This window comes from Scheffersomyces xylosifermentans (genome assembly GCF_036884685.1).
Source record: "Scheffersomyces xylosifermentans strain CBS 12540 chromosome Unknown RJT20scaffold_2, whole genome shotgun sequence".
NCBI lineage: Eukaryota > Fungi > Ascomycota > Pichiomycetes > Serinales > Debaryomycetaceae > Scheffersomyces > Scheffersomyces xylosifermentans.
Window position 1 is genome coordinate 1,622,966 of NW_027042940.1, and position 22,637 is coordinate 1,645,602.

Here is a 22,637-nt window from a genome sequence, read left to right on the forward strand (position 1 = left end):
TTCATATTCAGTGTTATTCAATGGGAAAGTGTAAATAAAGGAATTTTGAATGAACACGGCAAAGAGTGAAGGACGAGGCAATTGGTTCAGTCAATCGTGTTTGCCACACTTCTATGCGGCAGCTAAGTCCGATACTAAAGCAAGGAATAATATATTCACACTTCTTTTAACCGCCTTATTTATTTCCAAATTCAACTTAGTGAATATATTCTATAGCTCTGAATTCAGTTACACATATCCACCAGTGGATATTATCCCAATATTATCTGATACTAAGCTGTTGCCTGAATTTAGTTTCAGCAACCACACAAATCAGAATTATACTTTCACAAATGAATTGCTAGTGGACTTGTTGCAAGATATTTACTTAAGGAAGGAAGAAAACTACCTAGGCCATATGAATAACACTACAATTGTGGTTCAGCCAAAGGTTATCTGGAATCGGGGGTTGGTTTTGGTACTGTTACGAGAAGGCTTTCACAATTTGGATACAAAGGGAACAACTTTCACTAAATTGACCGTTACAGCACAAATTGCAAAAAGCGCTGCTCGAAGAAGATCCATCTTTGACTTGAGCCAACCTGGAAAGTCTTCAGATAGCAAAGAAGCTTACACATTTCTCCACCAGATCATCTCAACTTTATTCTACTTCACAGGTATTCCCTCTATATCATACGATATCGACATTTTACAGAAGTTGATTTTTCTCCAAGATGTGTCTACGTGCTGGTTACTAATTACAAGCTTCGCAGTGTTTATCATAAGCAGTATTCTTCTATCGCCTATTTTAATGAACAAAGTCTTCACATTGGCGTTGCTGTTGTGTGGGGCAATATTTCTAACTACAAATATTGGCTTCTCGATGTTCAGCATGGTGTTACTTATTTTGATTAATACTCGGTTTCCCAATTGGAAATCAATTTTGTTGATTTTCTACTACCTATTCCAAGCTATGGCTGCAACTGCTCTTTTATATTATCTTTTCATCGACTACGACGACAGTCGACAGCAACGGAAACAGTTGGATGTAATGTCAGAATTTGCTTCCTCGCCAACTATTACTCCTCAACCGTCAAGTTATTATGAAGGTAGTATTGACATAAATCATCCAAATGAACTCAAAGTAGTCGGAGACAGCACAAGCACAAAGAGCTATAATGGTTTGATTGGCAACCTGCCAGTGAGTTCTGGTGCAAACATCCAATTGCCTCATACAATTGCCCATCCACCAGAGGATGACAGAATGCAAGAAAGCTCTATCAAAAGATGTCTCACAGCTCCAGCAAGATCTGATGTTATGGCACGTAGTGGAGATTCTTTTGATTCTTTCGATTTTGGACAGAGGAAGCGAAGGAACACTGTTTCAAGATTCACAGAGCAAGGATTGGATTAAGCAAGACAGCAAGTTTATTTACATTAGTATACAATTTTATTTACAGGTATCAATCTAGAAACTTCTTGAATCTTCTTGAATGAAGTCCATTTGGTCCATCAAGTTAGGCTTAAATGGCCAATTGTCGTAGACATGGAAGATCCTTTCCCAGTCACTTCTTGTGAGCTGTTTAATAGTTCTTTCTAATATTTCTTGTGGTAGCTCTGGAGCTAAATCATCAAGAGCTCCCGGACCAACATAAGGCAATTGGTCAATTAATTTTTTTGAGGGACTGTAGAACAAATTTTGCATAAGATGTTCATGTTCATCAATTGTTGGAGATGGGCTAACTTGTAGAGGCTCAATCTCCATTAATGCAAAGTCAGAATTCACCGGAAGGGTATCTGATCTAGAAACAAATACTGGCTGGTCGCTGAATAATAATCTTGGGTCGTATCCAGCTCCGTCTGACTCGACGATATCCTCAGTTTCGGTGATTGCAATCAATTTTGAGTCTGTAAATAATTCACGCTTTACAGACGACTTGTTTCTCTTTCCAAATGAAGGGCCAGACATGAACTTTTTCACCGTAGCCGAAGGTGCAAAGCAAAGCATTCGTACTCTTCCATATTTCTGCAACCAGTTGTTATAAGCACAGCACATAATCCATTGAGCTATTAAAGATTCATATTTTGAGGGAGAAAGATTTCCAATTATTAGTAATTCGTCGTGTATCTTATCTCTTGGTTGAAACTTTGGTTGTATCAATTTGTCCTTGTTTATAAGATCGTCGTAAGTGTCCCAATTATAGCCATCTCTATTAAACAATCTAAAGTTTTCAGCATTTTTTGTAGCTTCTTCCAAGATTTGTAGCTTTTCTCGCCATAAACCCACATTTGCTTTAATATTCTCAACAATAACATGATTACGGGGTTTCAATTCGTAGTTAACCATAGTCGAAAAGAGCCCATAACCGGAAAATACATCTATAATATCGAGTTTACTGCCATCTGGATATTTTGTATTCAACTGCAACTTGTCGATGATACTCTGACATGGGGCCGGTTTTGCCAAATGCTTGAAGCTATACTGGAACTTTGGGAGAGGCACGCTGAAATGCTTCTCAAGCGCTGGGTTAAACGATCTAAGTCCTCTCATCCATGTAAATCATCAACTCACTACAACAGTTAAAAGACAACAGTTAAAAGAAACAATAGACATAAAGATAATTGCAAAAAGAATAAAACCATCAGATGTATATGCTCGTGATATATAGTCACGTGATCTAGATTCCAGTGGCTACAGACTTACTGCTCCCCTTAACTAGTTGATAGCCACCATAACTTGGTCATAATGTTCATTCTCTCCTTAGCAAAAGCATGTCAATTAATAACGTTATACTCAAACCAAATTACTCCTCTTTGCTTGGCAAACTGGAGTTACCCTTTGAAATAAGTAAAGATGGCTTAGAAGTGCTCAAGTATTATACTCCAACTCCTCGCCAGACATTATCAATCACTCTGCACAACAGCAAAGACAGCAAGATCCACATAAAGGCAAGTGATGGATACATATATGTTACAACAAAAAGGCTCGTCTATATTACCGCTTCGCAGGGTGATATCAATACATTTCTGGTAGATGTAAACCTTGCGCCAGTGTTACAATTCTCACATGAGATCAAATTAAAATGGGTAGGAGCCAACTATTGGGAGTTCATATTCTTCTCACCCGGATCACTTGAAATAGCGAGTGATGGATTTCCAAAAGACCAGTATTTCAAGGGCCAGATTCAATTCAACGATGGTGGAATCTTTACATTTTTAGAGCATTTTAATAATGTTTTGAACGATGCGGTGAACAATTCACATATCGATGAACAATTGCCTCAATACAGCGAGACATAATGACTATAACACGGATCTGCGGGTAAGGACCAGAGAGGCTGGAAAGGAGAAACTGAGAACTAAGTGATATTTTTCCGTATCATATTTAAATATCAATTTGAAAGTGTAGCTTTGAGATTCAAAGGAGAATCACTAATTGCAACCACTGTGGCTACTACAACTTTGTCTCTATTATCTTGACTTATATTACTAATAATACTATTATAAATACGACATCAAATCGTAATAATGATCCGAATCTTTAATTTTACATCTTTACAACTACATCTCTTCGTCAGCAACCATAGGAGTCGACTCCTCCGTTCCCGCGTTGGTGGAAAGCCCGATAATCGGACTTGCAATTGGTTCATCGTTGTCCAATTTCTCTAATTTTGCCTCAATCGGCTGCTTGATTGCTGCGCTAATTACCAAAGGTTTCAAGCTGAATGTTTCATCGAATTCTTTGAAATCAAGAATTTTGTTCACTTCTTCTTCGCTTAAGTCACTGGATAACTCCTTAAATTTTTCTATCGCCATCTTTTCCAAGGCCGAGGCATCCTGGTAGACAATAGAGCCCTCTTCATTGTAGATTCTGGCATTGCTAAACATCAAATGAAGGTCTTCGAGCATCTCCCTGGCATGTGTATAGATTTTTGAGAAAGTTCTCTTTTTGACTATATCCAAAGCAATAGGATGTTTGATTAGAACATAATAGTCTGGATAGAGCTTTCTAGATGGCTTTACCAAGAATAACTCACTAAGTTTACGATCGTGGCTGTTTCTGAAATTAAGAATCAACCCATAAATCGTCTCAATTATATTTTGCAATTTGGCTCTCTCGTCTGGCAGTAAAGGATCCACAGTAGGTGTTGCTCTGTGTAGCAACGATGGTTTTGCACGACTAGCTCTCGAACGTGGTTTAGCCCTTGATCTATTAGCAGGTGGCTTTGGAGTAGATGATTTCTGACGCTTCACAAGTTCAGCAACGGTTTCATCCGCAAGGGCTCTCTTAGTCGAAGTCGTTGATTCAGAGTCAGTTTGGGCGAGTTCGGGTGTATCTTCCTTGCTTTCGCCTTCTGGACCCCTGGATCTAGGTCTTCCTCTAGGTCTTCCTCTTGACCTCTTAGGTTTAGACTCGACCTCGGTATCACTTTCATCTGAGACCACACCCTCAATTTTTCGCAACCACTGCTCTTCAGTTAAATGGTCGTCATATGTAGCAGTTTTACGTTCTCTGTTTCCTCTACCATAATCGTCGAGATCCACTTCCTCTGATTTTAAGAGCTCGTCCGCATCCTTCTTATAAATCTCTGGGAGCTCTTGTTCACTGAATAATCTAGTAGGATATTTAGCCATCTTGGTCTTTTGAGCTCTCTCTTCGTCCAATTTTCTAAAGACTTCAAGTTCATTCTCATTTCTTGCAATAATTTGATTAAGTTCATCATCGTCCAAATCATCCTCCTCATCGTCGTTACCCTTTTGTTTGCGCTCTTCTTCTTTTTCGATCAAAGCCCTCAACATTGCTTCCTGCTCTTCCGCAGTGGACTTGTTATCGAACTTACCAGCTTGAATGACCTTACCATCGATTTCCAACTTAGCGTGGGCTCTTTCCAAAATCATTTCTTCAACGGAGTCTTCCGTGATCAATCTTAAGATTCTGACTTCATTCTTCTGGCCAATTCTATGCGCTCTGTCCTGGGCCTGTAAATCTTGATGAGGGTTCCAATCAGTATCAAAAATTATGACAGTATCAGCAGTTTGCAAATTAAGACCCAAACCACCGGCTCTTGTTGACAAAAGGAAACAGAAGTAATCCGAATCTGGTGCATTGAATAATTTCAACAATGCAGTTCTATCGTCTGCTTTTGTACCACCATCTAAACGCATGTATTTCATGTCACGCAAACGCAAGAAATCCTCCATAATGTCCATAATCTGGGTCATTTGAAAGAAAATCAACACTCTATGTCCCGTTTGCTTAAATTTGATCAACACTTTATCCAAGAGTTCAAATTTACCAGCTACTCTCCAAATTTGGTCGTTGGTCTCTGATGTTGGGTTGATAAGACGTTCAACTTCTTCGTATACAAATGGATGGTTACAGATCTTCCTCAATTGCATGATCTGGTTGTTTGCATTCTTGATTATGACTGGAACTGTAGGTTCGTCGGGATGCGATGTATACAAAATATTGTGAACCAACATTTGTTGGTATAATTTAGATTGAAGCGATGACATTTTGCACTTAACAACCTTCTCGACTTTATTAGGAAGGTCTTTCTCCACATCCTTTTTCAATCTACGAAGAAGGAATGGTCTCAAAACTTTATGAAGACGACGAATGACCAAAAGTGTCTCTTCTTCGCTTAACTCGATCTTATCTTGTCCACCTGTATTGGCAAATGGAGTGTTGAACCACTCATCGAAGGACTTAACCGAATTAAAAATTTTCGGAAGGACGAAGTTTAAAAGGGCCCAAAGTTCTGGAAGATTGTTTTGAAGTGGAGTACCTGTAAGAATTAATCTATAATCACTGTGGTAATTATGCGTCAAAGTCTCAGAAAGTTTAGAATTGCTATTTTTCATACGATGACCTTCGTCAATAATCATGTGAACCCATTTGATACGAGCTAACAAACTCTTATCCTTAATGACATATTCGAAGGTCGTCAAGAGAATTTGGAAATTACCTGTTCTAATGTCATTCTGAAGAACCTTACGCTGATTTGGGGTACCCTTATATGTAATTTTCTTAATAGCAGGGGCCCATTTATCGAACTCCAAGTTCCAATTAGTTAAAGTGGAAAGAGGAACGATAACAATGAATGGGCCAGGGACTTTCTTCACTTCCACAAGATATGTAAGAAGAGATATTGTTTGGATAGTCTTACCAAGACCCATCTCATCTGCTAGGATACCGTTCAAATGGTTATTGTAAAGAGATACCATCCATTGTAAACCTTTAAGTTGGTATTCTTTTAAAGTACCACCGATAAGGATTTCTGGTTGCTTGGTAATTTCTTCTTTAATCCTGTGAGCAACATGGTAGTAGTCAACCTTTTCTCTCTTCTCCTCATCCATTGGTGCTACTTGTGTCTCAACAGCAGCACTATTTCTCTCTTGTTGCGACTCTCTCTGCTGACTTTGTACCGCTTGAGCTAAGGAGTCCAAGAATTGATTGGTCTGTTTTAACAAATGTGTGATTCTTGTGTCCTTTGTGTGATCTAAAAGCTTCAAATAAGCCTCTTCGTCGTTCAGCTTCAATGCTTGCAAACGTTGCTTTGCCATCTTCTCTATACGTTTCTGCTCTTCCTTGGCAGTTTGATTATGGAATGATGCTATCTTAGTGGCAAAACGGTTTATTCTATCTCTTCTACGTGCAGTTATGACATCACGCTTTTCTCTGCACAGCAAGATTTCGTTAAGTGTCTTTTGGTGCTTCTGGTTCTGTACCTGAAGTAATGTCTCAAGTTGATGACGATAGAGATCGTGTGTTGCAGACACATTCTCCAAGGAAAGTGTGTTGAACTTTGCAAGGAAATTGGGGTGCGAGTTAGGTAAAAGCAGTTTGGAGAACCATACTTGAGAAAGCACCTTGCCTCTAAGCTCCTTTTGGAATGGTAACAACTCAAGTTGTGCGAGTTGGACCTCAACTGAGAGACGTTCAGGGCTATCTTCAGGGAGAGCTTCAAGCTGCTTCCGGAGTGAATCCATCTCCTGTTCCATCCTGAGGATCATGAAAGACTCTTTGTTGTTAAAAATATCATCCATGGATATCGCATCTGGTAAAATACCGGGGTATTGAAGTCTACTTTGTGGGGTATAGATAGCATTGTAATCAATGTCTTTGACGTTCTCACCAACGAAATCAGGCACCTCGAAAGTGTCCACTTGGATATTAGGTTTGTTTACTGGAATAATCACCTGGTTATTCTTTGCCTTGTCTGGTACAAGTCTATCCACCCTCACTGGAGGCTCAGGTTCGCGAACAATGGGTCTTAATGGCTTAGGGATCAGAGCTTTGATAGATACTTCTGATAGCGGCCTCGTTGGGCCCTGACCAAGGAACTGCTCCTTTATAGCACCACCAGAGATATCATCAGAAGAGATACGACCATCATCACGCTGCGGAGCCATGGGATGTTGCGGTAATTTCTTAACGGGCTTCTTTGGAGGAGGGGCTACGACCTTTGGTTTAGGTCCACGCTTACCCTTTTTGTTTGCGAGCAAGTTCATGTTGTTAATATTGTTTAAATTGTTATTGTTGTTGTTATTCATGAGATTCATTGGAACTTGTTGCAGCATCCCTCCGATCACAGCTTGATTGTTATTGTTGTTATTGTTGTTGTTTACCAACGGAGCTTCGTTCAAAGGACCGGAACCAGCGTGAGAGTTACCCCCAGTGATAGGACCATAAGCAGCTGGTAAATAGTTACCGCTTGGGAATGCTGATCTATCATTTGTAACAAACGAGATGAGATTTTGGGGGATTGGTGGGTTGTTTGCACTAGGCTTGTTGAGAAGATACTTGAGAGCTTGAAATTGGGATTTCACAAGTTGAAATTGCTGAGGGGTGAAAGCAGACTCTCCGGGACTGGTATTGGGGTTGTTATTAAGTCCTATAGAGTTATTTCCACTAGTAGCGTTTATGTTGGAAGAGCTATTCATACCGTTATGACCGTTGCCTCCATTGTTGAGTCCATTATTCAATCCATTGTATGGTCCCTGATTAATATTTCCACTTTGACTCAAGTTGGAACCTGGCCTTCCATAGTTTGGAGTAGGAATTTGACTCTGTCCCATGAGGTTAGCGTTCTGAACGCTAGGGGTAGATGTATTGGAAGATCCCATATGGCTGTTTGGCATCAGATTCTGTGAAGTAGCCGCAAACTGGGAACCGTTCAGCATCTGAGGAGTATTCAGTTGTGGTTGCTGCAGTATATGACTTTGGGGACCGCCAGATTGTTGTTGAGGAGGTCCTTGTTGAGGTGCCGACTGTGGTGCACGGCCAGTTTGTTGCAGTTGAGGACCCAATGGGGGAGCAGTTTGGGGAGGACGATTCTGACCCTGTTGTTGTTGTTGCATCATTTGTTGTTGCTGGTTGATGAGTTTGATGAACTTGTTCAAACTCACGAACTCTGGTACATTAATAGCCGCTTCACCATATTGTGTTCTCAACGTCTTCCAACGTTCAATCATCCGCGTGATTTCTTCACGCGACAACGGCCGGTTCTGTGGAGTCTGCCCAGAGGGCTGCTGGCTACGCGAGAAATCCATTGCTTCACTCTCAACTTGATAACTCGACTAAAGAATCACCTACTATTCATTAATTTTAGTTAACCAGTAACATAACACATTACGATAAAATGAATATTCGTTGCGAGCGGAAAAGCGTGGAGTCGTGCGGAGGCCGTGTTTGGGTGAGTGGTGTGCAGGTGGAATAATGCCAGCCAAAAGAGACTGAAGGACTGGGAGAGAATGAGACTGAGTAGGAGAAGAAGGATATATTTTAAGTTAGACTAGACGGGTTTCCGAAACAAGTAATATTATGTTTGATTGATTTCGTTGTGTCCAAGAGTGCTTTATTCAAGTCTACTTGCTTCTTATGGTAATTTTATGAAAAACTGTTGTTATATCCTTAAAGGGAAACACCAGTGGAAGGTGAAAATGGCCTTAGTTTTCAGTCACGTGAAAGTCTTGAACAACAATAAATTAAAACCCATGCCGCACTACATTGGAAATAATACAAACAATTGTATGATGGCTATTTATTATACTTTAATTACATGTTTAGCAAATTAAAAATTCTAAACCAAACCTGCTATTTTGCTAAGTTTAGTCAGAAGGGTAAGAGAAGCAAAATAATCTCTTCTACGATAACTGTATCATTTTTACAGCTTCCTTAGTGGTCACTAATGGAATCAATACATTCTAAAAGCACCAAATTAGAAGAATACTATATTGAATTCTGCTGCGTATGTAGCCATAACTGCATTAGTTTTGCCTCTCTTCATAGTTTATGAATGAGAGGATACTTGAACTCTTTTACTTGCAAAAGCCTCGTGGATCTAGTGACTGCGGTAATGTTAGCTGCCAGTGGGACTTGATGAAAGCTGTATCTCTGTGTCATTTTGTTATGAAAGAAGAAAATGACTACCCAACCATCTCGAGTTATATGTCAGATATATTCCTCTTCAATAGATCCCCTATTTGACCATCTTAACGACCTGGGTTTAGTAATTTCAAAAGCGTGAACTATGTTGTAAGGTGCAGTCATGGTTTCCACAACTCTCCATTACCTCTTGGAGCATAGTTAATTGCATCAAATCTTTCCTTCTTAACAAATTCCCCGTGGATTCCAGTACCTTCAACTTCAACTACTCCTTGAATTGGGTGAAGGCGATTTCCCCTACCGCGTCTTCCTCTTCCTCTTCCTCTTGCTCCTCTCCCTCTTCCGGAGAATTTGGATGTTGAATTTGTATCTTCACGCATTGAAGTGTATACGTAAGATGTAGTATCGATTGTGTTCTGCAATATATCTCTAGTAGGATCATATGAATCCTCCATTGAGTACTGATTATGAGGATCGTATAAGCGAAATTGGTTGACATCATAATTCTGGAACATCACAAGCTCTGCTTCATTCACGTTTAAACAGTCAAGGCCAAAACTCTTGGCCCAAATCTTCGTAATTGGATCTTCCGTAACCAATTTCCACTGCTCAATAGGACTCTTAAAATGACTATTTTCTACAAATGTCTTATAAATACAAGTTCTGATCAAGTATCTCAATCTTGCGGGCATTTCAGCTCTCTCGTCTGAATGGGCGAGTGCATTCTGGTATGAAGCTGAATTTTCGTACTGGATATCATTGGCATTGTGACTATTCTTGAATGATAACGAGCTGTTGAAGTGATCCGAAAGGTTATTATAGCTATTGTAATCTTCTGGGTTAGAATTGTTAATAACGCTTATAAAATTAGAGTCGAACTTGGTTTTGAAATTGGGGAATTCTTTGATTCTAGGTGAATGAATCTTATATTTCATGCATTCGTTCCATGGAGGACCGTCTTCGTTAGGCGCCTGGATAATTAAGTTGTACATGATGGGATTATCATCACTGAACTTTGGGTCGGATTCAAAAAACTTATCGATAAAGCGAATAGCTTCACGAGCATTGGTAGCTGTCATTGACGTACCCTTCTTGATAAAGTCAAATTCATGAAGTGTATAAGAAGGAATGAAGATGTTCAAATTGATAGCCTCTGAGTTTTTGCCTAGGTTCGTTTTGACATAGTCGTCGTTGAACCATCTTTTGATGTTACCGATACCTCTTACAAAGGCGGAATGATCCAATATGAGATTGATAGAGCGAGATTTGTCAACTTTGCTAGCTTGAACTTGTTCACCCTTGTGCAGATTTGACTGTTCGAACGTTAATAATTCGTCACCCTGTACTTTTGCAGTTGCGGGCGATTCCCCAACACTGTTTCTATCGGAGTCATCTGAAGGGAACAGATACTCGGACATTCTAATATTGCAGTAAGAATGTCAACTTTTCAATTCGTGGACGTGAAGTAGCGGCCAATATTTTTCATCTGCTGCCTTCCATACGAAGAAAAGTGATAAAATATCTGCTTTACTATCAACTCTTGCTTCAATCACTTACAAATTATAGTAGTTACAAACTGATTTTTGATATTCCGATCCGAAAGAGGAATGCGAATTTTCGGTTTTTCAGTATGGAAGGACGGGAAGAGAAATGAGTAAGAGGGATGATGACATATGGCGACAGAGAAATAGCTTAACGATGAGTAGAATAGAGGTAGTATACGACCATGAGCCATTATCGGTGCTCTGAAAGTTTTGGGACGATTGTAACTCGTTTAGTGGGAAATCTATGGACTAGATGAATCTTTGCTTATGACAATTAGATACTATATTTTTCACTACGTTTCCTACGATGACTACAAATGGGTTGAATTCTTGATTAGTTGTGTATTAAAAGATAGCCGCTAAACAGTTCTATTGAGGGTTAGTTTTCATTCCATATCTATCACTTCGGTGACAAAGGACTCTCCCGACAAGCAAAATCGTGAAAAAAACAATACATCAGATTATAGTCAGTTGTTGTATTCATTGACCTGAAAAGGTCTAACATTAGAGATGCCAGAAAAAACATGTAATGATATAAAAATTCATCCTTATTGTCTAATTCGCTATTGTTGTCGGTGAATCCAGTCAACTTCGTATAAGTTCACTTACCTTTTATTAACACATAGTGCCTGATATCCATCAACACTAATACTCCATCAGAAAGAACTAATGAGTAAAACTTTTTATAGTCGTCCATCCTGAAAAACTGAAGATCTATTGTGTGTGAGATACTGCATATTCCGAAGACACCAAGTATGAAATTTTTGTTAGGGCTGAGAAAGAGAGGTGTGGTGTACAGGACCAGTTTTAATAGTTTTTGTTTTATAATATGTTACCTTGTTTCATAGTACTTGCTATTGGGAATTGATAAGAGGAACATACATGTTGCTTATTTGGATTTTATGGTTTTATTGGGTATACATATATCTTTCAATTCACTAAGTATTTGCAAATACAATAAACACTCTTCTTAGCTAACATTGTGGGTGCTTGTTTCATCTCTTTGAACTTTCATCATGATGCTTTTGGAAAATTGTTGCAAAAATTGATGAAAATCTCATTTTCATGAAATATAGCAATAGTGAAGGTAAAGATTATCAACCTTCAACACCAATCTCTCCTCTACTAAGAGGAGCCTTCTCGCTATCAGAAATACTATCTACTGTGAATTCAGGTGTAGACTCGCCGCTAGTCTGGGCATCGATAAAGGCAGTCAATTTCAAGAGCAAAACATGGTCTTTCTCTATGTCTTGATTCAATGCTTCCTGTTTCTCAACCAATGCCTTCTTCCATTCTCTAAAAGTTTTTTCTTGATTAGAGATCACCTCAGCGTATTTTTCCTTCATTTTCTTTTCAGCATGTTCCATAATAGGATCTTTATCTCTCAACATTGATTCTAGCGAAGATAGTGGAGTTCTGTTGTATATCTGCAATTCTTCGAATCCACTTAATTCATTTACCTTCTCTAAGATTTCAGATTTGCCCTCTGACCCGAAGTACTTGTCAAATCTTTCTTTCAAGCACCTAGAACGGTATAGTTCAAATTGAGCTTCAGTGGAGTTAATTAAATCCAACATGTTTTCGCTCATAAGCACTTCGCGAAGTTTGAGGAAATCGCAGTGATTGTTATTTTCAACTTCAGCAATACCCCAATTATACTTTCTTCCTCTTACCAATTCATTTCTCTCATTCTTGTGGTAAGTATTCGATGCTATAATGGAATACGGCATTTGAGCATTAATCTTTGCAGTAACCTGCTGATCTAATATTAAATCGCAGACCTTAATATCATGAAGTTGCAATGTACTCCAAACAATCTCTTTGAAATCGGCCAACTCTTCTTTTGTTAACGTATCACCCTTGCTTACAACTGGAATCAAGTTGACCCTTTTTGATAGATCCTTCATTGCTAATATGTCCAAAGGCGTTAATCCAGTTGAAGTTGGAACAATAAAGTAGATACAGCAATGCACTCTTGTATCAAAAACCTTAGATCTTTCTGGTTGTTCGCACCGGAATAGATACAACCTGAGCTGTTCATCAATAAAGTTAGAAATTGGCACCCAAGCAAATTGGTTATTGAAACGTTGCCCAAAGCCAGGAGTATCTATCGTAGTAATCAACAACTGGAACTTATCTTCAACTAAGTTGAAGGTATTGACATTAATATTTCTTGTTCCAGAGCCCTCACTATCGGTAGTAGGTAATAGATCTGCACCTAAGAGAGTATTAAGAAAGGTGGACTTTCCACTTCCAACGGCTCCAGCAACCATTATTGTGAATTTGCCGCCTTTCCTTAAGGCATAATTCTTGCTTTGTTCTGGTAACAAAGAGAGGCCGATTTTGGAATCGGACAACTCCTTTGGAGTAGAAATTGGAAAAGTTGAGGAAGGTAAAGTAGAAACAGCCAAGGTTGCAGAAGCTTCATTGACGTTCAAGTTTCCACATTGGTCTCCATAGATTCCTTGGTATTCTTCTTCTAATTCCTCTACTGTTTCACCAGCTGTTTCACCCGTTTCAGCAACTGTTGCATCACATTCGCTAAGATTCATGGGCGATTGCAACTGAGAGTGGTCATCAGTATCAATGGCGGTTGTTTTCAAAAACTCTAATTCACTCAATTCAGGTTCATTAGTGGTCTCATTTGACCCGTTAAGAGTTGAAACTTCGACTTCTGTTGCTTGTGAATCCTTGGCGGCTAAACCACAGTCGTCTAATTGCAACTCCTCAATCATTTTGGTTGCAGAATCCATTTTTCGCCTATTGCAATATGATATGAAAAGTCGACCGCAATTATAATCACTGATCTTTCAGCCAGTACTTTTTTACTTGCCAAGCACTTGATCCGAATACGACTTGGTCATTATCTTCATTTGCAACTTTAGGAATCACACATCTTTTGTTTCATAAGTTTCGCTGCTGCAAAACAAGGGTTCTCTGCCTGCACCCTGGCCTCAGTGTTACAAGCCTAAAAAGGAATCTAAGTATGGAGTATTTTATTAACATTGATAAGGCATACAAATGCCTGCACTCAAGTACAGTGTACAATAATGACATAAGCAGGAGAATACCACACCACACAACACCATTTCGATACAATTCCATCGAATAGCATGAACTTGCTTCTCGGGAGTACCATAGAGCCTCATGCCACTCTCCCCACCCCCAGAGAAACTTTATAATCCAAAAATAGTATCGAGATCGGCAGAGCCACATACGAAAAGAAGCTATGTTATTATTGGGAGGCTGCTGCATTATTGGACGCAAAATTTTCGACATGCATATTACCCTTTCGGGAACAAATGCAAACATTAGCTATTTGCAATGAAATGAATCACGAATGGCCATGGGTGACCTAAGACGAAAGCAGGACATTGCAGAAAAGAACAATGAAGTAGAATTTGATATCACCAACGGTACCACCAGTTCTCCTAGTAGCAAATTGTTTGGTCGCCTTAGTTCATTGTCAACCAGTAGTCTATTGTATCCAGCCGAAGGTATCATTGTCCCTCCGTTAATCTCAAGGAGGTTTATAAGAACCTAATCTTCCACACACAGGCCTTCGATCAGAAATTCCAAGCAGTTTAGATACAAAAATTGCCCATTGGATCAATAGAATTGTAATTGAGTCTTCATCACCTTTCATAGCTCAATAGACATGGCGTCACCGGCGAACTACCTTCCAACGCAGGCGCTTGACGACCTTAGCTTGGTACATCCAAAACCGATCCCAAGCCAGGCATCTGAAAGAAGAGCTCGATCATCTTCACCAGTCAAGAGTAAGAGACATTCTCTCCCACCAAACTTATTCGATATGAGACTTGCTGCATTACCCATGACAAGCCAAGAGGACTTAAGATCTGTAGCCAGCTCAACTACATCCCATGAACAACTCAAGAGCCTCTCGAAATCTCCAATTGCAAGAAGGCTACACGTAGCCAGCCATACTGAAGACAGTAGATACGTCATCCCTATTCCATTCACTCTCAAGTTACCACCTAAACTCAGTGCAGCCAATATCGAAAAGGAAAGATCTAGATCATCATCTCCAGAAAGATCAATGCCCCCAGCTAGAAACAACGGTACTTCACCTTTAAGAGGATCTCCAAGCAGAAGTAGATCTCCATCAAAATCTCCTTGGAGGAAACAAACAAAATTGATCTATACTGGATCTGGATACGAAAAGCTTGATTCTCTGTCCGACGAAGATGATTACGGCTACTCTGAAGAAGAATTGAACAAGAGAATAGCATTGCCTCGTCGTCCAGTACCACCGCCAGTTACTGCGAACAATAACAAAGCGCTGAAACTTGTCCTCAAGTCTAAGCAATTGGAGCATGATGAGCTCAGTGTAATAGAGGAAGCCTCAAACTGTGGAAGTTCCAGACAGTCCAGCGTTAAGAGTGAAAAGAATAAAAAGGAGTTACCTCCATTACCAGAAAATGATATCCAAGTTAGAGACAAGGAGAAGCAGAGCCCACATCCTAATCCACCCTACCCCATTACTAGAGGCCAGCTTCCAGCGTATTCCAATGTCAGAATTGTTCCAGCTCCTATAACAGAACACAGTCCTCCAGTACATTCATTGGGTGAATACTACAAGAGAAAAGATTTACCTACACCTACTGGAAAAGTCACAGGAAGTACCATTCCATATCCAACAACAGAAAAGTCCTATCACCGTCAAGTTTCTAATGCCCCAATCAGAAACTTGGATACTTTATTGAAAATCGACAAGAGGAGTTTCAGTGACGAATCGCAAGTTTCATCAGTTAGCTCCTTCAGCTCCGTTGGTGATATTATGAGTTTCCACCGTCAGCCTTCCCAGGCGAGATATGCTACCGCTGCTCCACCAGTGACAATTTCAGGACAGGAGAAGACCCTTACTAAACCTCAATACCACTACCAAACAATTAATAATAACAAAACAAATCATGTTCAACAAAGTGGGACAAGAGATGTGTCTTCATCTTCGACTACTAGTGGCAGCTCGGAAGGGTCCGAAAGCTCCTGGGATTCTCTTCAAAGATCAGTGGACCTTACATTAGGTGGCGGTGATTCTGAATTAAACTCAGCAGACGTTTCTAATGCAGATACCCCAAGACAACTACAAACGAACAAAGGTGCTAATACTCTAAGAGTGGCTAACCCTGAAGATGAATGGGAAGATGCATCGTCCAGTGAATCTGATGAAGATTCAGATTCAAATTCTGGATCAAGTACTGAAGAATCCGACGAATCTGTTACTGATTCTTCTGCAGAGTCAGTTGAGCAAGAAGTAGAACCGCTAAGAATTAGCAGGGGCCCCAGCATGGTTAAAGGAACTGATGTACAGATCTCAACAGCTAAGAACACCCTAGCATCTTATTCTGATCCAAGAGAAGTTACCCAAAAATTAAAGGAAACCTCCGACAGCGAGAACGAAGGAGCTGGTCCTAAATTCAGTTTCCCAAACAGTAGTGCCAACATAACGAATAATGACGAGATCAGGCGAAGAACACTTGCATCCAACTCCTTCAGATCTAATATTTCGAGACACAGCTTTATGTCCAAGAGCACAGGTCAAATTGAAATACCCGATTTGAGTGATAAGGCAATGATCAAGTCTTACCCAAGCTCAAAGTCTGTCAATTTATACAATGGCGCCACATTTGATGATGTCCAATCTGAAACATCAATGTCCGCTGAAGAAAAGGAAGAGGATACTTCTAAGTTGGCTCCAATTGAATTTCCGTCAAAGGAAGCTAAAGAAGTGATCAGACAGCAATATAAATTGATGCACGAGGATGCCGATTCAGATACAGATATGGAGTCCTCTGTCAGATACTCGTTCTACTCACAGCCACGGTTTGCAAAGACTCTACCATCTATCCCAGACGATGAATCGGCCGAACCATCTACTCCAAGCCGCATTTCAATGGCTGCGAAAAGCAGCAAGTCACCAGTCAAACATGCACGTCATAAGTCAATGTACAATATTGACTTCAATATCAATGACTTCGCCAAGGATCTTGAACCTGAAAGCAAAAATATTTCGAAGAAGAATGTTCATAGTAGGTCACGCTCTGTAGATTTCTCAACGTTGCTTAATCAGAAGGTGCCTACGAAGAGGGCCATTCCAGAAGTCGAGAAAGCAACCCAAGTGGAAACTCTAGCATTTGCAGTGGCAGAGCCACCGAGTCAGGTTAGATATGCAGTTGATTTCAAAGAAGCTGCAGATTCAGGAGAGACAACAAGCTTCCTTCCAACCCATCCAACAATGAAGGATATCAATGAGAGAAAATCCTTAGCCAGAGAGATTAGCAGGAAGGCAATGGAGAACGCTAGAATAGATACCTGGCTTCCAACAGGAAAGAAAAATGCCCAAGACGAGATCTCTAGTACCTCTGCTTCTAGCTACCAATCTAGCAAGTCTGACAAGCCTCATTCAGCATCTTCTGAGTCAGATACAGAAAGCGTTGTCATCGACCTTACCAAAGAAGACTATGATGTCTGCATGGTGAATAGAAACAACTCAACGCTTTCATACAAATCGGTCACGGAGAAAACGAAGGATGGAAAGGAAGTTGAAGTTGTGTTGGTCGAAGATGAAAATGATGACGATTTGCTTAGTATCTATTCTAAGTACAGAAATAATTCATGGCTATTTAGGTCTAACTCGATATCATCCACCACGTCTTCAATGGCTTCCAGCACCGCCTCATATGACAGCAACACTGCATCAGAGACTCAATTGAGATTGCATCCAACGAATTTAAACAAAAAGCTCATAGGAATGAGAGGCAATGTAGTCAATGAATTGAACATGAAAAGATCCAATGGCACAACAGTTTCAGCATCGTCAAATGCCAAGTCTAGTTACAGATCAAGAAGAATACAGCCTCCATTGCAAGGTAATGACCACCATGGACAAAGTAAAGATCATCTAAAATTGGTCCGTCCTCAAGTTTCACTCTTGAACTCTTCATTGAATGCAAAGTCAGTGAGTCAAAAAAATCCTGATTCTAGTTATTTTGATTACTCTGGTGACAAGTATGATTTTAACAGCTTCATGAAGCAGCAGGAAATATCCCGCTAATCGGTAAAGCAATTACGAAAATATCTTCAGTACTGACAGAATTGTCTCATAATTTAGTTCTTGACTGGTTTTCAGTCTCTCTTCATCCTGTCGTTTAATATCTTACATTTCGTTGGTACATTCTAGTATGTATATAAATATGCAATTCCACTTACCTTAAATATGGGCTATCCGCTTCTGTAATAGTACTAAGGTTGTTAGTTGCCTTTGGAAACGATTCGTTACTTTTAGCATTGGAGCTATGTTTGAAGGAGAATTGGTGGTGTGAATTGAAAGTGTTCCTAAATGGCTCGCTTTCTTCTTCTTCTTCGGCTTCCTCCTCTAAGAGCTCTTCCTCATTAACTGATGTAAAAGAATTAATAGATCTCGTCGACGGGGCTCTGCTTATACTTCTACTTCTGCTTGTGTCAGTTGGAGGGCCTGAGCTGTTACTTCTGTAAAAGGTAACGGTCTTATTTAAAGTTTCAATTTTATTAGATTGGAACTTGTTGTCCATTATTGCTTTAATTGGCTTCTTGTTGTACGAATTGGATCGGAAGAAACCCACATCTCTCACAGGAGAAGCTTTACTTCTCACCTCATCTTGAAAATCATAGTCTTCAGGGAGCTGATTGATTTCGTCAATTAGCGCTTGTTCTAACGCTGGATTATAATCATCAGGAAGTAATTCTTCTTCCGGAGTCCCGTATACATCGGAATTTGATACCAGACTACTTTCACTAAAATCGGGACCTGGCGAAGATTTTGACTTGAAATTTAATGTTTCATCGTTGTTAAACCAAGAGTACCGCTTACCATCGTCTTGAATAGACAATAACCTACGGGGTGCTATGAATTTTGGAGGCGGCTTCTCAATTATAATAGAAGGAACATTACCCGATTTGCTGTGGACAACTTCAGGCCTTTGCTTTGATTTCGATTTCCCCTCTTCTTTTGCAGATTCTGAATTCGATAAGTCTAATTTTGCTAACGTATTCATCATATTGCTAATAGAATCTCTATTTTTCAATGTTTGTGTGTCCTTGGTATTCATAGACTCTAAAGTTAACAAAGTCGACATCATCTCAATTATGGACTTTCTATTCTCGTTAGCATCTTTTCTTTCGGAGACAACTGGGTCAGCCTTCTCAGTATTATCGACCGTTTGAGACTCCAAATCAGCCAAAAGGTTCATCATTCCTAATATAGACAGCCTTCGTTTTTGCTTCGATTCACTGCTACGACGTCTTTGCTTTTCGTCACTTTCAGATTTATCAATATTAGCTAACGACACTGTCGAGTCATTTTCCAATTCTGTCTCCAATGAATCAAGGATATTCATCACCTCATGGATGGACAGCCTTGCTGGGCTATATTGTTTTTTATTAGAATTTGAAATTGTCGTTGAGTTTTCAAGTGTGGAAAATTTTGGCTCCTCAAAGCCAATACCTAATCCTAAATTCGATGGAAGGGAACCTACTTCCAGCTTATTTTCTTCACTTCCTACATTATGTGGATGGTTGGAGGAAAACGAGTCCATTTCTTCCACTTTTTCTTGTATTTTCGAATTCAAACTGTCATCGAGAGATCCATGGAAGCTCCGCAAGGATCGTAATCGGAGAACATCGCTTTCAGGTAATTGGCTGAGCCTAGTGAAATCATTCCATTGAAAGGAACTAGTAGAGTCAGTGACCATATACCTATGAATAAAAAGCTTGTTGGTGTTCTGTGCAGCATTACCTGAATGCTGACCACTGGAAATCGGAAGTCTGTGGCGAAGATTATGCCCTATTGTGAGACCATTTATTATGGGGCTGCTCAAATCAAAGAGCTCTAAGTTGTCTAAACTTGAAAGATCTGGCGTCTTCTTGATCACAAACTTATCCCCGTTTGATGCCCGAAAGCTAGCTGGAAACTCGATGCTGGGATTATTAGTTTCCGATTGTGGCAGTTTACTTCCATCCAAGTAATTCTCTAATATATCATTTTCTAAATCAGTATCCTGACTACTCCCCAAAATATCTTCCCTACTACGAATTTCCTCATCAGATTCTGGTCCCTGAATTGATAAGTGATAGGAGCCATAATATGGATTCCTATTCTGATATTGAAATTTGCTTCGGAGCTGAAATTGCATGTCTCCACGAGCCCTGCGATCGATTGGACGACCTTCATCTATTCTTTCCAATGCCCGATACGCGATATCTCTATAGTTGTCTTCTTCTTTATCGTGTTCAAAAGTAACACCAGATTTTAAAATTGGCGGGCTTAGGATATTTGAACGGTGTTCACTATCTTCATGTTCCTGCTTCGGTTCGAAATTAAAACTGCTTCCGCTATCTTCGTCAGGACTGCCTATTTCATTGTAGTAATCATTATTATCAACATTCTGATCATCATAATCTTCATTACTATAGATGGCGTCAGAGCCATAGCCCGACATCGAGTTGAGCGAGCCCACGTTGACACCTCCATCATCACTATCTTCATAATCCGTCTCGCCACTTGCTAACTCATCGCCAAAACCCTCCTGCAAAGCCTTATCATACAAGGATTCGTCCTCGCCATCGACTTCGTCCTCGCCAAGGTTACTAAGGAACTCTAATGCGTCATCTTCTCCTAGCAAATTGACACTTTCAACAGGAATGCTCTCCTCATTACTGAGTTGGTCAGCCATTAACGTTTTGTCATAGCTCATATCCACTTCTCCAATACTATTGCTGAAAGAACCTTCCCCATTGTGATTACTGAAAACTTCTTTTTCATCGAACGTAGATCTATCGTTTGCTTTGCCATCGTCTTCTTCATCTTCATAATTAAACTTAAGCACTTCTTTATCATCGTCTTCATCAAACAATTTATTGTACTGGACGTCATCTGCTGTCTCTGGATCATTGTAATCATAGTCATCCTCCATGCCGTTGTTGTCAAAATCATAATCTGAGAATTCGTCAATCTCATATTCAAGATCATTTTCGTTAAAAGTATTCAGCTGAGCTATTTCTTCCTCCTGAGGACTCTTTATGGTCTTATAGTATTTGACAGACGTATTTCTGCCTCCTTTTCTATCTTTAATAAATGAAAACTGGGATGATGTGTCGGATAGCTCGTCATCGTTATCATCTGAGCTGGAGGCACTTTCTGAATCACTATTGTTGAATGGTCCAGTTGCACCATTTATGGGTGTAGAACTTCCCACTTCTTCTTCGGCTGCACCGGTATTGGAACTAACGTTTTTTTCATCCTTTATATGATCGTTTTGATAATTGGTATCAATAGTACCATCTACTAGTATAGTTGCTAAATTTCGCTTTTTTAATGGACTAGCATCGAAACTGACTTGCTTCGTCTCGAAATGGGCTTCACTGACATCCAATGAGGATTCTGAGTCATTCAATGGATGCTCTTCCACCAACAGATGGGGACCTTCAGTAATATTGGCCAGTGCTTTTAATCCACCTTTTAATTGGTAGTTGGAATGATTAACAAAGCTTAAGGGGTTGCTCAAAGCCGTATTGATATGCGGATTTGAACTTGATTGTTTGAGTTGTGAACTGTTTGAATGGAAGGACGAAAGAGACGTATGTGATTGGGAATTCTTGGTTATACTGTTTATCTGCTTGTAAGCAACTAACGACGGCACTGAGTTGGAAGACTTGAATGCTGGGCCCGTTCTTAGGTGGTAAGTTGAGCCATGTGAAAAGTTTGAATCGTCATTATTCAATGAATGTACTGGTTGAGCTCTTAAGTCAGAATCAAGGGAATTATTATTATTGTTGCCGAATCTCTGAGGGCTAGCATGAGGAGTAGTGCTATTAAATTGAGTAAAGCTGTTGTTACTGCCTCGACTACTGATCTCGTGCAACTCCGAAATATTGGAAATGGACGCTCTGGACCTAATATGATTGGAGGCACCTGGAGAGACATGTCTCGAGGGTCTAGGTGGCTTGGGTTCCGCTTTGTAAGATGGGCCGCTGTAGAGGGCATTATTCAAGCTGTCGCTGGAGGTAGGTGTAGTAATTGTCGATCTCGAATGGTGAGAAGAAGAAAAGAGGTTCTTTATGGGAGTCAAGATCTTCTTCTTGGGGGAGCTTATTGAAGACGCCGATGAGGCTGAATTGGCAGGAACCGCCAGGGGAGGCGTGAACTGAGCACTTGGTCGGATATTTGGTGATGGTGCCGGTGTGGTTTTATTGTAGGGTTGACTCAGAGATGGTGGTGGGGGGAACTCACCAGAGTCAGTAGAGGATTCATTCCTCCGGTGGGACTTTATGAATGATCGCATGGGGGTGCTGGGGGATTTGCTGGCAGGTTAGATGTCAGCAATGCCCACTGGCTGCTACTATGATGGCGGAAGCACCTTGGAATATATAGAGTCCGTTTCTACTCTTGGAAATCAGATGAAATGAAATGAAATGAAATGATGTCACAGTAGTGTCACTACGAGGCCGATCTGAAGCCCTCAGGAACTGGCAGTTTTTGCGAGAGATTTAACGAGAGCTATTTTTGGAAGCGTAGCGAGGGAGGTTGAGAGGTGAAGTATAGTATAGATATTTAGGGAATGAGAGGAGGAAAGACGGTGAAAATTAGATGTTATGACGAGATGAGTTTATAGAGGGTTTGGTGAAAATTTGGGAGCAAATGATGAAGACAGGGCCAAGAAACA

General features: G+C 40.1%; 8 protein-coding genes across 8 annotated transcripts; 3 read left to right on the top strand and 5 right to left on the bottom strand. All coding sequences in view use genetic code 12, as the record gives it.

The window, feature by feature from the left end:
• Positions 1-49: 49 nt before the first annotated feature.
• Positions 50-1,393, top strand: RJT20DRAFT_139429 (uncharacterized protein; the record flags this gene model as incomplete). The annotated part of the gene is made up of 1 exon (XM_064918607.1): positions 50-1,393. The coding sequence occupies one exon, from the start codon at positions 50-52 to the stop codon at positions 1,391-1,393; it is 1,344 nt and encodes a 447-aa protein (XP_064776143.1).
• Positions 1,394-1,420: 27 nt separating this feature from the next.
• RJT20DRAFT_28807 (RNA polymerase specificity factor) lies at positions 1,421-2,641 on the bottom strand. The gene has a single exon (XM_064919545.1). It carries the CDS (start codon positions 2,528-2,530, stop codon positions 1,448-1,450), a length of 1,083 nt encoding a protein of 360 aa, XP_064776144.1. The 5' UTR covers positions 2,531-2,641; the 3' UTR covers positions 1,421-1,447.
• On the top strand, positions 2,641-3,409 carry RJT20DRAFT_28818 (uncharacterized protein). The gene has a single exon (XM_064919547.1). The coding sequence runs from the start codon at positions 2,752-2,754 to the stop codon at positions 3,277-3,279; it is 528 nt and encodes a 175-aa protein (XP_064776145.1). The 5' UTR covers positions 2,641-2,751; the 3' UTR covers positions 3,280-3,409.
• Positions 3,410-3,494: 85 nt separating this feature from the next.
• Positions 3,495-8,574, bottom strand: SNF2 (SWI/SNF catalytic subunit). Its single transcript, XM_064916646.1, has one exon. It carries the CDS (start codon positions 8,533-8,535, stop codon positions 3,541-3,543), a length of 4,995 nt encoding a protein of 1,664 aa, XP_064776146.1. The 5' UTR covers positions 8,536-8,574; the 3' UTR covers positions 3,495-3,540.
• A 927-nt stretch (positions 8,575-9,501) lies between these two features.
• RJT20DRAFT_28815 (uncharacterized protein) lies at positions 9,502-10,976 on the bottom strand. The gene has a single exon (XM_064919546.1). The coding sequence runs from the start codon at positions 10,786-10,788 to the stop codon at positions 9,532-9,534; it is 1,257 nt and encodes a 418-aa protein (XP_064776147.1). The 5' UTR covers positions 10,789-10,976; the 3' UTR covers positions 9,502-9,531.
• Positions 10,977-12,011: 1,035 nt separating this feature from the next.
• SPR3 (septin) lies at positions 12,012-13,372 on the bottom strand (the record flags this gene model as incomplete). Its single annotated transcript, XM_064918735.1, has 3 exons — positions 12,012-12,310; positions 12,362-13,271; positions 13,361-13,372. 3 exons carry the CDS (start codon positions 13,370-13,372, stop codon positions 12,012-12,014), a joined length of 1,221 nt encoding a protein of 406 aa, XP_064776148.1.
• A 1,029-nt stretch (positions 13,373-14,401) lies between these two features.
• RJT20DRAFT_28844 (uncharacterized protein) lies at positions 14,402-18,068 on the top strand. Its single transcript, XM_064919550.1, has one exon. It carries the CDS (start codon positions 14,573-14,575, stop codon positions 17,990-17,992), a length of 3,420 nt encoding a protein of 1,139 aa, XP_064776149.1. The 5' UTR covers positions 14,402-14,572; the 3' UTR covers positions 17,993-18,068.
• On the bottom strand, positions 17,814-22,507 carry RJT20DRAFT_28839 (uncharacterized protein). Its single transcript, XM_064919548.1, has one exon. It carries the CDS (start codon positions 22,254-22,256, stop codon positions 18,144-18,146), a length of 4,113 nt encoding a protein of 1,370 aa, XP_064776150.1. The 5' UTR covers positions 22,257-22,507; the 3' UTR covers positions 17,814-18,143.
• Between the last annotated feature and the right edge of the window lie 130 nt (positions 22,508-22,637).